The sequence below is a fragment of the Lathyrus oleraceus genome, chromosome 4 (genome assembly GCF_024323335.1).
Source record: "Lathyrus oleraceus cultivar Zhongwan6 chromosome 4, CAAS_Psat_ZW6_1.0, whole genome shotgun sequence".
Classification (NCBI taxonomy): Eukaryota; Viridiplantae; Streptophyta; class Magnoliopsida; order Fabales; family Fabaceae; genus Lathyrus; species Lathyrus oleraceus.
This window is the reverse complement of record NC_066582.1, coordinates 175,354,572-175,369,753: the sequence shown is the minus strand read 5'-3', so window position 1 is coordinate 175,369,753 and position 15,182 is coordinate 175,354,572. Positions and strand designations below refer to the sequence as shown.

The 15,182-nt window shown below is 42.1% G+C and overlaps 1 protein-coding gene across 1 annotated transcript; it reads right to left on the bottom strand.

Moving 5' to 3' along the window:
- Nucleotides 1-11,486: 11,486 nt before the first annotated feature.
- On the bottom strand, nucleotides 11,487-12,497 carry LOC127136569 (uncharacterized). Its single transcript, XM_051063111.1, has 3 exons — nucleotides 12,325-12,497; nucleotides 12,063-12,213; nucleotides 11,487-11,936 (listed from the first exon to the last, which is right to left on the bottom strand). The coding sequence occupies exons 1-3, from the start codon at nucleotides 12,495-12,497 to the stop codon at nucleotides 11,487-11,489; spliced, it is 774 nt and encodes a 257-aa protein (XP_050919068.1).
- Nucleotides 12,498-15,182: the final 2,685 nt, after the last annotated feature.

Here is a 15,182-nt window from a genome sequence, read left to right as displayed (position 1 = left end):
TCAAGATCGGGGCCGCTTTGAAGGAAGATGTCAAGAGAAGGCTGATTGAAATGCTGAGAGAATATGTGGAGATATTCGCCTGGTCGTATCAAGATATGCCTGGGTTGGATACAGATATTGTGGTGCATAGGCTACCTCTCAGGGAAGATTGTCCTTCAGTCAAGCAGAAGCTTCGGAGAACTAGTCCTGATATGGCTGTCAAGATCAAGGAAGAGGTTCAGAAGCAGTTGGATACGGGTTTTCTGTCAGTTACTACTTATCCCCCGTGGGTGGCCAACATCGTTCCCATGCCGAAGAAGGACGGTAAAGTCAGGATGTGTGTCGATTACCGGGATTTAAATAGAGCCAGTCCGAAAGATGACTTCCCATTACCTCACATCGATGTATTGGTTGATAATACTGCTCAATCCTCGGTTTTCTCTTTCATGGACGGTTTCTCTGGCTATAATCAGATCAAGATGGCGCCAAAAGACATGGAAAAGACGACATTCATTACACCTTAGGGCACGTTCTGCTATAAGGTGATGCCATTTGGGCTGAAGAATGCCGGTGCTACCTATCAGAGGGCTATGACGACTCTCTTTCATGACATGATGCACAAAGAGATTGAAGTGTACGTGGATGATATGATTGCGAAGTCGCAGACAGAAGAGGAGCACCTGGTAAATTTGCAGAAGTTGTTTGAAAGGCTGAGAAAGTTCAAACTGAGGCTGAATCCAAACAAGTGTACGTTTGGGGTGAGATCCGGTAAACTGTTGGGTTTCATTGTCAGTGAGAAAGGGATTGAGGTCGATCCAGCAAAAGTGAAAGCTATTCAAGAAATGCCTGAACCGAGAACGGAAAAGCAGGTTCGTGGGTTTTTAGGGAGATTGAACTACATTGCACGGTTTGTATCTCACCTAACTGCCACGTGTGAACCGATATTCAAATTGCTAAGGAAGAATCAAGCAATCAGGTGGAATGATGACTGTCAGAGAGCTTTGTATAAGATAAAAGAGTATTTGCAGAAACCTCCAATCCTTATACCTCCAGTTCCTGGGAGGCCTCTGATAATGTACCTTTCAGTGACTGAGAACTCGATGGGGTGTGTATTGGGACAGCATGATGAGTCTGGTCAAAAAGAGCATGCCATATACTACCTTAGCAAAAAGTTTACCGACTGTGAAATAAAATATTCACAGCTTGAGAAAACTTGCTGTGCTTTGGCCTGGGCTGCTCGCCGACTGAGACAGTATATGTTGAACCATACTACCTTATTGATTTCTAAGATGGATCCAGTGAAGTACATCTTTGAGAAGCCGACTCTCACCGGGCGTGTTGCTCGTTGGCAGATGATCTTAACAGAGTATGATATCCAGTACACGTCACAGAAGGCCATCAAAGGTAGTATTCTGTCAGACTACCTTGCCGAGCAACCTATCGATGATTATCAGCCGATGATGTTTGAATTCCCTGATGAAGACATCATGTATCTGAAGATGAAAGATTGTGAAGAGCCTCTTGTCGAGGAAGGACCGGATCCTGATGACAAGTGGACATTGATGTTTGATGGGGCTGTGAATGTGAATGGAAACGGTGTTGGGGCAGTACTTATCAATCCAAAAGGGGCTCATATACCTTTTTCTGCTAGAATGACTTTTGATGTAACCAACAACGAAGCTGAGTATGAGGCTTGTATCATGGGGATTGAAGAAGCCATCGATCTAAGGATCAAAACTCTGGACATTTATGGAGATTCCGCTCTAGTGATTAACCAGGTCAATGGAGATTGGAATACTCACCAGCCGCATTTGATTCCTTATCGAGACTATACCAGAAGGATCCTGACTTTCTTCAAAAAGGTGAAGTTGTATCATGTCCCCCGAGATGAGAATCAGATGGCTGATGCCTTGGCTACATTGTCTTCTATGATCAAAGTTCATTGGTGGAATCATGTACCACATGTTGCGGTGAATCGACTCGAGAGGCCTGCGTATGTGTTTGCAGCCGAGTCTGTTGTGGATGAGAAGCCGTGGTACTATGACATCAAGAATTTCCTCAAGAGCCAGGAATATCCTGAAGGAGCGTCAAAGAATGACAAGAAAACCCTGAGAAGGCTAGCTGGCAGCTTTTATTTGAATCAGGATGATGTGTTGTACAAGAGGAACTTTGACATGGTTCTGCTCAGATGCGTGGATAGACACGAAGCAGACATGTTGATGCAAGAAGTGCATGAAGGATCTTTTGGTACTCATGCTGGTGGTCATGCAATGTACAAGAAATTGTTGAGAGCCGGTTATTACTGGATGACTACGGAATCCGATTGTTTCAAATACGCTCGGAAGTGCCATAAATGTCAAATCTATGCTGATAAGGTGCATGTACCACCAAGTCCTCTGAATGTCATGAATTCGCCTTGGCCATTCGCGATGTGGGGCATTGATATGATTGGGAAGATTGAACCTACTGCTTCTAATGGACACCGCTTCATCCTGGTTGCGATTGACTATTTCACCAAATGGGTGGAAGCGGCTTCCTATGCTAACGTTACCAAGCAAGTGGTTGCTCGGTTCATCAAGAAGGAAATCATCTGTCGTTATGGGGTTCCTGAGAGAATCATTACTGATAATGGTTCGAATCTCAATAACAAGATGATGAAGGAGCTTTGCAAAGATTTCAAGATTGAACATCACAATTCTTCTCCTTACAGACCGAAGATGAATGGTGCTGTAGAGGCGGCAAACAAGAATATCAAGAAGATTGTGCAGAAGATGGTCGTGACGTACAAGGATTGGCATGAGATGCTGCCTTTCGCTTTGCATGGGTACCGAACTTCAGTACGTACGTCGACCGGGGCAACCCCTTACTCCCTTGTATATGGTATGGAAGCTGTCCTACCTGTTGAAGTGGAGATTCCCTCTCTGAGAGTCTTGCTGGATATCAAGCTTGACGAAGCTGAATGGATTCGAACAAGGTTTAATGAGTTAAGCCTTATCGAAGAGAGACGGTTAGCAGCTGTGTGCCATGGGCAGTTGTATCAGAGAAGGATGAAGAAGGCCTTTGATCATAAAGTGCGTCCTCGAAGCTATCAAACTGGTGATTTGGTTTTGAAGAGGATCCTTCCTCCCGGTACAGATAACAGGGGCAAATGGACTCCTAATTACGAAGGTCCATATATTGTTAAGAAGGTCTTCTCCGGTGGAGCCTTGATGCTTACAACTATGGATGGTGAAGATTTTTCGTCCCTGTTAACTCAGACGTAGTCAAAAAATACTTCGCATAAATTGACCCGCTGGACAAAAAGAACAAAAGAGTCCAGGCAAAAAAGGGCATCCCGGCGAACCAAGAAAAAAGAAGGAAAAGGTTCGGGCAAAAGTTAGGGATAAAGAATGAAAAATATGTACACCCGGTAAGTCGAAAACCCGCAAGGGCGGCTTAGGAAAAAATGGGTATCCCGGTGGATTGAAAACCCGAAAGGGCGATCCAGGTAAAAGAGGGATTAGAGCGAAGACTGCAGTCTGAGTTATCTGTACTTTATCGCGCTTCATCGTCTACCATCTCGAAGGATAGGATCGGTCCAATCATTCTTCTCAGAAAGCAAGGGATTTGGGAGGAAATTGATGATCTGTGAGTCATAACAGAATTGGGAAATAGTGGATGCCGTGTTCACATTGCCATTAGGATAGATTTTTCCTTTTGTGCGCAATTACCTCTTCCTAGGAATTGCTTCCTTGATGTATTTGCCTTTTCAGGCCCATTTTCAATCAATAAAAAGTCGTTATTCAGATAAATTGCTCTCTTGTTTTTATTTTACTGTTTTGTTTGCAAAAACGTCCGAATTTTTGATAAACATTGCATATAAAGACATGAAGGCTAGACAATAATGTGCAGAAAGATAAAACATTTGAAAATCATTTTGAATGCTGAGTACACTTGAGTGTATCTTGTCCATGCCATCCCCTGGGGCATGTATGCCTTGTTGTTTTGCAGATTGTTATCTATGATTCCTGGATAGAGCAGACAAGCCACGGTTTGTTCAGAGATGTTTCAACACTGTCCGGTGGTGTGAGAAGTTCAAGACTTGTCTCTCCAGCATAGTCAAGATCAGGGATTCCTCAACAGGGTTGAGGATGTTTCCCCAGCAGGTAGGGAAGGGGCTATTGCCCCAAGCAAGTCCGAAAGTTGTTAGAACTGTTCTTCCCCGGCAGAGGCGTCTGCGGGTAGCGTGTTCCTCAGCAGCAGGTTCAAAGGCTATTCTATCCCCAGCTAGTCTGAAGGTTGTTGATCCCCACTGAGCCGGAAGGCCGTATCCCCAACGGAGGTATCAGTGAGTAGTTTGTTCCTCAGCAGTCGGATATGAAGTACTGTAATCCTCAGCATAGTCGTGAATGCCTTTCCCCAGCAGGGTTGTGATATTCTCCCCCAGCATTTTTTGAAGTGAGTAGTTTTCCCAGCGGAGGTTTGCATTGATGGTTTCCCCAGCGGAGTCCCCAAGCGGATCATGTTCGGTAAAAATTATCCCCAGTAGAGTTTCTTCCCTGAGGGTTGACAGTTATCCCCAGTAGAGGTGAGCATTGGTTGTTTCCCCCAGCGGAGTCCCCAAGCGGATTGGATTCAATGAAGTTGTCCCTGGTGGAATTTGTCCTTTCTCCAGCAGCAATGCTATTCGCCAGCATGGTTGAGAAGTTGGTGCGTTCCCCAGACAGAGTCTCCCCAGTTGACTTGGTTTCCTCTGCCGTCCCCAGAGTATCAGAGCAGCAAAGCGCTCCCGGCAGTGCGTCTCCCCACAGAGTTGGAGAATTTAATCAGATTGTGTGCTCAGCAGAGCGACCTTTTGCTCCCCAGCAAGAGTTTTCATCATTTTGCATTTTGCATGTAGTAAACATTGCATCCTCAAATAGCGTAGCATTTCCATTCAACATGGAGCATTACGCCATAAAAAATTCAAACATATGCATTCATGTGTTAAACCTGATTGGATCATATCCCCAGCAGAGGCAGATCATTGTTCAACATTTGTACGACACATTTGCTACAGTTGCTCTTGACAGACAGCATTCAAGATTGATAATCCCTAATAGAGGTTTATTTCCTCACCTACCCGTGGAAGGAAAGTTTGATTCTCCCCAGGGAGATCCCCGGCAAGTGTGTAGCCTTGTCTTGACATATGTAGATGTCATCCTTGCGGTACCCGAGGTGTCGTGTTGATCCTCGTGTGGGTCTTGTTTTGGTGTCCGTAGACATCATCTTTCGATGTTCGTAACATCCTCCATCTCTTTTTCTCCCATTCATCCGTTGATGTCTGGTCACCTCTCCGTTGGTGTCGATAAACGTCGAGCTTCTCCCGTTCGTCCGTTGACGTTTGGTTGAGTCTTCCCAATTCATTCGTTGATGTCTGGTCACCTCTCCGTTGGTTTCGATAAACGTTGAGTTTTTCCCATTTCGTCCGTTGACGTATGGTTGTATCTCTTTCCCCAGTTCATCCGTTGATGTCTGGTCACCTCTCCGTTGGTTTCGATAAACGTTGAGTTTTTCCCATTTCGTCCGTTGACGTATGGTTGTATTTCCTTCCCCCAATCATCCGTTGATGTCTGGTCACCTCTCCGTTGGTGTCGATAAATGTCGAGCTTCTCCCGTTCGTCCGTTGACGTTTGGTCGAGTCTTCCCATTCATCCGTTGATGTCTGGTCACCTCTCCGTTGGTGTCGATAAACGTCGAGCTTCTCCCGTTTGTCCGTTGTTGTTTGGTCGAGTCTTCCCATTCATCCGTTGATGTCTGGTCACCTCCCCGTTGGTGTCGATAAACGTCGAGCTTCTCCCGTTCGTCCGTTGACGTCTGGTCGAGTCTTCCCATTCATCCGTTGATGTTTGGTCACCTCTCCGTTGGTGTCGATAAACGTCGAGCTTCTCCCGTTCGTCCGTTGACGTTTGGTCGAGTCTTCCCATTCATCCGTTGATGTCTGGTCACCTCTCTGTTGGTGTCGATAAACGTCGAGCTTCTCCCGTTCGTCCGTTGACGTCTGGTCGAGTCTTCCCATTCATCCGTTGATGTCTGGTCACCTCTCCGTTGGTGTCGATAAACGTCGAGCTTCTCTCGTTCGTTCGTTGACGTTTGATCGAGTCTTCCCATTCATCCGTTGATGTCTGGTCACCTCTCCGTTGGTGTCGATAAACGTCGAGCTTCTCCCGTTCGTCCGTTGACGTTTGGTCGAGTCTTCCCATTCATCCGTTGATGTCTGGTCACCTCTCCGTTGGTGTCGATAAACGTCGAGCTTCTCCCGTTCGTCCGTTGAGGTCTGGTCGAGTCTTCCCATTCATCCGTTGATGTCTGGTCACCTCTCCGTTGGTGTCGATAAACGTCGAGCTTCTCCCGTTCGTCCATTGACGTTTGGTCGAGTCTTCCCATTCATCCGTTGATGTCTGGTCACCTCTCCGTTGGTGTCGATAAACGTCGAGCTTCTCCCGTTCGTCCGTTGACGTTTGGTTGAGTCTCCCCAGTTCATCCGTTGATGTCTGGTCACCTCTCCGTTGGTGTCGATAAACGTTGAGTTTTTCCTATTCGTCCGTTGACGTCTAGTTGTACCCTTCCCATTCATCCGTTGATGTCTGGTCACCTCTCCGTTGGTATCGGTAAACATTGAGTTTTTCCCATTCGTCCGTTGACGTTTGGCTGTATCTTTTCATTGATAAAAATCAAAATCCCCAGTGGATTCGTTGGTAGACGTCTTGTCTGGTCCAATGATAAATATCAGATCCCAGTGGAAGTTGCCATTGGTGCGCAGTCGGTTCTTGATCCCCGCAGAGTGCAAATTTCTACGGTTCTTTGGTATTCAATCCCTGTTTACCTTGAAGGTCTGACAAACCTTGCTCTCATCCGTTCAGGTTCCTAGTTGATTGAATAGGGGCAGCTGTAGCACCTCAAATTTGCACCTCCCATTTGTACATTCATTTCATTTTTAGGTCATTAACATTGCATTCACATTGCATAGTCCATTGCATATCATCGGTCAAGCTGATCAGGAGAATCCATCTGTGCAAGAGAGCAAGGGTTTTTCCATGAGATAAAGGCCCTATGGTTGTTCTAGAGAGCTTACATGACCCAAGGATCATTTTGAAGCAACTTGGCCAAGTGTTGAAAGCTCAGAGTCCACAGTGCATGACCAAGTCATCTGAGGCCCATAAAAGTCAACTGAAAGTCAACTGAGGGCTAGGAGATGGAAGAATGGTTTGGGACACTTCATTCATGTCCCAAAGAAGGTTATTCAACATGTCAAACATCTACATTGAAGATTTTGAAGCCAGATCAAAAGTTTCCAAAAATGGAAAGTGACCTGTAATTGAAAGTTTCCCAAAATGGAAAGTTTTGATTCAAATTCAACTTGATCTTGCATCATCAAAGAAGCTTCAAATGAATTTTTGTCCAACCAGAAAGTTGAAGATCTCTCTCTCCCATTTCCAAAAAGTCCAAGATCTTGAGCATCTAATGTGTGGTTGAGGAGATATGATCCAATCATTGCCAAGTGTGCATGGGATTTCAAATGAGCATAACTTTTGAACCAAAGCTCCAATTTGAGTGGTTCTTTTTGCAATATTCTTCTTTTGACCTCTAATTTCCAAATCATGCATCACATTACATAAAATCTCATCACATAATCACTTGCATATCCATGACTTTTTTGGAGGGAAAATGCAAAATTCAAAAATGGTGCATTGTATGGACTTTCTACCATTGCCATTGAGTTTAAAAAAGGATTTTAAGTGACTTTGATGAAGGGAGTGGTACTGTTCACGTGCAATTAGCCCATGCACCATGCAAATTTTGATTTTTTGCAAAACACCTTATTTTCATTAACCAAACTAATTATGGATTAGCAAGGTGATTAAGAAAGGATATATATACTCTGATCATAACAGAATTGGAGGGGTTAATCACAATTCACATTTCTAGATCCAAAATTCTCTCTCCCTCCAAAATCTTTCTTCAAACCAAAATTCAAATTTCTTGAACATAGCACTTGTTTTTTGTTGGAGATTCATGATGAGTGAGTTGATTATAGTGTGAATCAAGTGTTGGTTTGTGGAATTCGTGCAAGAATCAAGTGGTTGAAGCTCATGAAGTTGAAAATGGAAATTCAAGTTTAAGCTAGATCTACAAGTTTCCAAGCTTCCAATTCATCATCAAACATCATATCAAGTATTCTGGAGTGGATTAGAAGCATCTGGAGCTTTGAATCACGCAAAACAAGGAACTGTTCTTCAAGAGGTGAGTTTTTCGAGCTTCATAATTTCACAATCCATGTAGATATTCTTGTAGATCTTGCTTTGCTGATCGTTTTGATATAATTTTTTTGCGATTTGGATAAAAATTGAGAGAGATATGCTTGATTGAAGTTTCACATGTCAAACTTTATTTGATTCGTTTTACATGATTAATGATGAATTCGCATGAAATGATAATGGATCTACAACATACATTGCATGAGAATTTGATTGATATAAGAATTTTGTGATTCTTGACATTTCTGGAAATTTCTGGAAATTTGGATGAGGTTCATATGAACATTCATATTCTTCCTCATGAAGAAGATGAAGATGCATGCATTCTGGAAAAATTACGTCGGTTTTCTGAAAATAGTGACGGTTTGAACCGTCCAAATCTGCAGCGCTAGGGTTCATATGGAAACGGTGGCGTTTTGGTAATTAGCGCGCGCCACTTTCAAATTTTGACCTGGTTCGAATCCCAGCGAGTGCAAATATTCAAATATTCATCATTTTTTGCCATTTCCCTCCATTTCCATGTATGCTTCACATGTTTGAATTTCATTTTGTATGCTAACTTCATAAAATCATATAAAACTAAAAAATGATCCAATTCACTCCCAATTTTTTGCAAAATGTTCCTTGTGATGTCTAGTTTTTTTATGATCATGATTTCAAAAGTTGTGCATGGCTGGAAATTTATTTTCTCTAGGTTGATTGAACACATGTACATTTGTGACCTTGCCTTACTCTTTCTATCATGAAGTGCTTGATTTTAATCCAATGGACTTGAAATTTTACATGCTGATTCTAGACACATTGCTAGATGTTTTAGGCTTGGTTTGGTATTTTTCTCATGTACCAATTCTGTTTTATGCTTGTGTTTTCATGGTGTGACAATTTGTGTCACACATTTGGTTGTCCAACTTATGCAATTTGATTTCCATGCCAAATGACCTCTAATGCTTATAATTTTATTTGTGATGGATGTTTTGGATATGTTGACTGCTCATGAAATTTTCCAGAATTATTTGAATCATTTCTGTTTTGATTGGGAATTTTCATTCTTAATGTTCAAATGTGTGCCTTGAATTGGTCATTGACTTCTCTTGCTTATTACATGAACTTGCATGATGATTTTACTTTGGTCCTTTTTAGGACTTGTTCTTGATTGGTTAAATATGATACATGTTGAATATCAAGTTCTGTTTTGGATTTTTGATTCACTTTTGACCCTAGGCTTTGACCTAGTGGTTTGTTACTTACATTTGAGTTGTGGATTTCAGGTTCAAGTGTGCATCTCCTTGGTTGATGTTGCTCCTTCATTTGAGCTTGATCATTTGTTGTTGTTAGCTAATATTTGCTTGTTTTGTAGGCTTTGAGGATAATTCACTTGTGTTTATGGCTCATGTGTTGCATATTGGGTTGTCTGTTTGATATTGACTGTTGTTGACTATTGTCTGGATTTTGTACTGATTGGTTTAGCTGTTTCCACAGGTACCTAAGTTGCTTTAAGTTCATTTGAACTTTGCTTTGCTTGCTTGTGGTTTGCATACCACTGAGGTATAATTTCTTGATCTTCATGTAGTCTGGAAGACCTGCTATGTTATGTTGGCAGGCACCTGTCTGAAGCCCTCCTTAAGAGGCAATGTTTGTGGTTGTTTATTTTTGTGCCAAGCAGGTAAAGCCCTCTTAAGAGGCAATTGGCAGATAAAAGGGATGTGCAATCCATCCCCTGCTATTAAGTTGTGTCATTCACCTTGCTCACACACCATGTGTGATGCATTGTGAATAAGAACCCAAGATCTTGTTGTGTCAGTCATGTGGAGAAGATTTCCTACATTCTGAACTCCCACACTTTCTATTTGATTCAAGCTCTCCCAGGCCAGGGATAAGAGCTGTGAGGTCTTACCCTCACTTCCCATTTCATCTGCTTCACCCTAACTCTCAATGTTAGGGTTAAGAGCTAAAAACACCCAATTCCAGTTGGCTTGTTTCTACAGCCTAGCCTTGTGTGAGCCAATTGTTTGCATATAGTGTGTGTGCTTGCTCTCTTGTGCTTGTGTTTGATATTGTGTTGTTTAGGCTAGCTTGCTTCCTGTGCAAGTTAGGATAGAGACCTCAACATAGGGATCGTATGCATGACAACTTCTAGGCTTGAGTCGTAGTCTCCCTAGTAGTCTGTTATCTCCCTTTGTCTCTGGTTAGGTTAAAAGTTCTTTCCCTGTTTAGGGGAACTACGTCGCCCTGATCCTTATACCAGATGAGGTGCGTAGGCAGGAGATGAGCTGATCTCTCTGGGTGCCCTTTTTCTTTTTCAACCCTTTGTGTGTGTTGGAGTCTGACGTAAGTCCAGCGATTGGCAGTTGGTTTCCTGTGTCTTGTTTGCTTGTTGGAGTCTGAAGTAAGTCCAGCAATTGGCAGTCGGTTTCCTGTGTGTGTGTTTGTTGGTTCAGAGTCTGATGTAAGTCCAGCGATTGGCATTCGGTTTCCATGTTTGCCTGTTTGTGTGGAGTCTGACGTGAGTCCAGCGATTGGCAGTCGGTTTCCTGTTTGTGTTTTGTTTGGCGTGCGTTAGCCGAGCTACGAGTGCTCTGATTCTTCTCCGGTTAGAGAAGATACGTATGCATAGGATGCGACATCCTTGCGAGCACGTTTCCCCTGTCCCCGAACTACGTCGACTCTGATGTCTGTGTCTGACAAACTACGTAGGCCCAGGATGTGATATTCTGCCGAGTCCCGTTTCTTCCGTTTTTTTGTGTTTCCTTCCAGCCTTGTGCAGTTTGTGAGCAGTTTCTAGCAACCTTTATTCTTTCCTTCTGAGCGTGGATCCCGTCGAGTATGACGGATGCGTAGGGGTGCTAATACCTTCCCTTCGCATAACCGACTCCCGATCCCATCCATCTCCGGTCGCGAGACCATGTCTTTTCCAGGTTTACTTTGAGCGTTTCCTTTCCCTCCTTCGGGATAAATAACGCACGGTGGCGGCTCTGTTGTTTCGTGTTCCTGCCGGTTTTTCGCGTAATGCGACACACACCTCAGAGGGGTTCAAGCGGTTGTTTAGTACAAGATTGGCTTGGCGAAGGAAAAGTTTGATCGGATGAGGGCCACTATTCCTTTTTGATTTCCTCCTGTATTTGTTCTATTCGACTCTTGTTTATTTGTAACTTGATTAAGACGAAAACCATTTTGGCAAAACTTTGGAGTTTAAATATCTTCACCATTTTGGCCATGATAGTTCTTTGCTTACTATGTTGTTATGATTTTAACTTCATGCATAAATGGTTTATACTTCTTTAAGTATTTCCCATTTACTTTTAGGATTCTTCGATCCTCTGTTAATTCTTCTATTTCGTATGCATTGTTTGAAAAGGCTTTTAAAATTCGAAAAGGTCCTTCCCAATGTGGAGACCATTTTCCTAATGCTTTATTCTTTCGATCCATAGGTAATATAACTTTCCAAACTAAATCATTCATAGTGAAGGTTTTACCTTTGACCCTCTTATTGTATGCCCTTCCTACCCTCTCCTTCTGTCTTCTTAATACTTTTAACGCATGCAACCTTTCTTCGTCCAAATCCACCAGCTCATTTATCATCATTTCCCAGTATAAGTCAGATGAAATTTCTACTTGTCTTTGGATTCTCTCTGATTGCAAGTAGATTTCGACAGGTAATACTGCATCATGTCTAAATGTAAGCTGGAAACGTGTAGTGTTAGTGGCTTATTTAAGGGAGGTTCGACAAGCCCAAAGTGCTTGATCTAAAGTTTTGTGCCAATTTTTTGGCTTCTTCCCTACATGCTTTTTGATTAAACCAATTATTACTTTATTGGCTGCTTCGACTTGCCCATTGGCTTGAGCATAATAGGGTGTGGATGTTAATAATTTGAAACCCATCTCTTTTGCAAACTCTTGCATCTTTCGACCAGTAAAAACTGATCCTTGATCTATTGTTATACTTTCTGGGATTCCAAATCTATATAAAAATTGCATTTGAATGAATTCGATAACAGTTTCTTGATCCACATTTACTAAAGGTACTGCTTCGACCCATTTAGTGAAATAGTCAATTCCTACAAGTATGTACCTTTGACCTTTGGATGAATTGGGTCGAATTTCCCCAATTAGATCTAATGCCCACCCTCTGAAAGGCCAAGGCTTAATAATTGTATGAAGCTCACTTGCAGGAGCATGTTGAATTCCTGCATGTATTTGACATTCTTGGCAACCCTTAGCAAACTCTATACAATCTTTTATCATGGTGGGCCAATACATTCAATATCTGAAAAGCAACCATTTCATCTTATGGCCTGCCTGGTGTGCTCCACAGGCTCCACTATGTACACTAGATAATGCCAAGTAAGGTTCGTTTTCTCCTAAATATTTCAACAGGATCCCCTTAGGGGTTTTCTTGAATAATTCATTCCCCGTCAAAACATAAGATAAAGCCCTGTACTTGGTTTTTCTTTCTGTATCTGTCGAAGGATCCTTAAGATAATTAATAATTGGATTCCTCCAGTCTGTATCTATTAAGGTATCAATGGCCAGTACTACAAACTCCTCTTTGTTAGCATATCCTAACTGAGTGCTTTCCAAATCTGTCGGAGACAATCTGGCAGCCATTACCTTTCGTCTTACTTCGACAAGTTCTTTTAGATTCTCTTTTGAAATTCTATACCCTGAAGTTATTTGTGCTAAGTCATTAGCTTCTTGGTTTTTTATTTTAGGGACATGTTTTATGTCGATATATTCGAATTTCTTGAGTAACCTATTTGCAATGACGAAGTACATAATCAAATTTTCTTTTATACATTTGTGCTCCTTCGTCAGTTGCTTGATTACTAATTCTGAGTCTCCTTTAATTTCGACCCTAGTTGCCCCCAATCCCAACAAAGCCTCAAGTCCTGCAATAAGGGCTTCATATTCTGCTTCGTTGTTAGAACAAAGGGGACCTTCAATTCTATATTTGAGTTTTGTTGGAATTTCGTCAGGAGAAATTAACATGATACCAACCCCACTTCCATCCTTATGAGTGGAACCGTCGAAGAATAATCTCCAAGGTTTCAACTCAACTTGAAGTTGAGGATTTTCGACCACTGCATGGTCCACAATAAAATCTGACACTATTTGTCCCTTCATTGCCCTTAAGGGCATAAAGGTTAAAGAGTATTCAGTGAGTGCTAAAGCCCATTTTCCAATTCGACTGTGCATTATTGGCTTAGATAACATATACTTGATGACATCAAAATGTGAAGAGACGTATAAGTCAATAGGTTTTATATAATACTTGAGTTTAGTACAAGAGAAATGCAAACAAAGACACAACTTTTCTATTGAAGTGTATCTAGTTTCTACATCATTTAAAACCCTACTAAGATAATAAATGGCTCTTTCGACGCCATCTTCATTCTCTTGTGCTAACATGCTACCTATGGTAGTGTCGGAAGCTGATATATACAGTCTCATAGGCTTCTTTCCACATGGTGGTGCCAAGATAGGAGGATTCGTCAGATAATGTTTGATCTTGTCGAATGGCTTTTGATGTTCGTCATTTCATTCGAACTTCCCTTGTTTCAGGCGTAGGAGGGGAGAGAAGGCTTGTGTTCGACCAATTAAATTCGAAATGAATCTTCTTGGGAAGTTTATCTTTCCTAATAATGATTGCAACTCTTTCTTGGTTGATGGTGCTTTGGTCTGCATAATAGCCTTCGTCTTGTTCTGATTGATTTCTATCCCCTTTTTATGGACCACAAAGCCCAGAAAATCTCCAGCCTGCACAAAGAATGCACACTTAAGAGGATTCATTTTTAAGCCATGTTTTCTCATTCTTTTGAATGATTGGTTGAGATGGGTTAGATGATCTTCAACTGATGTAGATTTTATCACAATGTCATTTATGTACACTTGCATAAATGTCTATATATAATCATGGAATATAGAATTCATTGTTTGCTGGTATGTTGCCCCAGCGTTTTTTAGGCCAAAGAGCATAACTATCCACTCATAAGTGCCTATTGCCCATGGACATCGAAAGGTTGTTTTAGAAACATCCTCTTCTGCAATGAAAATCTGGTTATAGCCAGAATATCCATCAAGCATGCTGAGATATTCATAGCTTGCAGCTGAGTCAACCAACATCTCTGCCATAGGCATTGGATAGTCATCTTTAGGAGTTGCTGCATTTAGATCACGAAAATCTATACACACTCGCAAAGAGCCATTTTTCTTGATAACAGGAACTATATTTGCAATCCAATCGACATACCTTGTGGTCCTAATGAAATTGCAACGAAGAAGTCTTTGGACCTCTTTTTTTTATCTTTGAGAGGATCTCTGGGGCGAATCTCCTTGGACTCTGCTTGATGGGCTTCTTGCCATCCTTGATAGGCAGATTTAATTCGACCAAGTCCCTCTTTAAACCAGGCATCTCATCGTAGTCCCGAGCAAAGCAATCCTTGTTTTCTCTTAGCAATTCAATTACTCTTACTTTCAACTTGGGGTCCAGTTTAGTGCTGATGTAGGTGATCCTTTTTGTACTCCCATTTCCGAGATCAATTTCCTCAAGAGGATCTTGCGCTAACATCTTCGCACTTGACGTTACTGGATCTTTTTCGAATCCCAGAGGTTCTTCGTCGTAGATGGCATTTAACCTTTGTTCTGTTAGTTCCACAGGTACCTGTTCCTCAGGGGGTTTTGGTTTAGGGTACTCCCCAGGTCTTGTATTATAGATTTCACCATATGTGGTTTTGTCAGCCATGTTTGTTATCTCGGCTTTGAGAGCCGCTTGTCTTTTGTTCTCATCCATGTAGGCCGAAATCTTTTTGAAAAAAGAAGACTCAGTCATAATACAGGTTTTCATCCCAGCCTATTGGCCGTATTTCAGATGATTCCCCTTCTTCTGGGTCTCCCATAATTTCCCTATCCCACTGAAAACCATTTGGATGA

Bases quoted from the DNA above. Each gene is read 5' to 3' on its own strand.
- LOC127136569 (XM_051063111.1), bottom strand. From the start codon at position 12,497: ATGATAAAAGATTGTATAGAGTTTGCTAAGGGTTGCCAAGAATGTCAA. The intron at 12,214-12,324 runs GTACATACTTGT...ATTTTTATATAG, and splicing joins AATTCATCCAAAGGTCAAAG to ATTTGGAATCCCAGAAAGTA. The intron at 11,937-12,062 runs GTAATAATTGGT...ACACGTTTCCAG, and splicing joins AAGTCGAAGCAGCCAATAAA to CTTACATTTAGACATGATGC.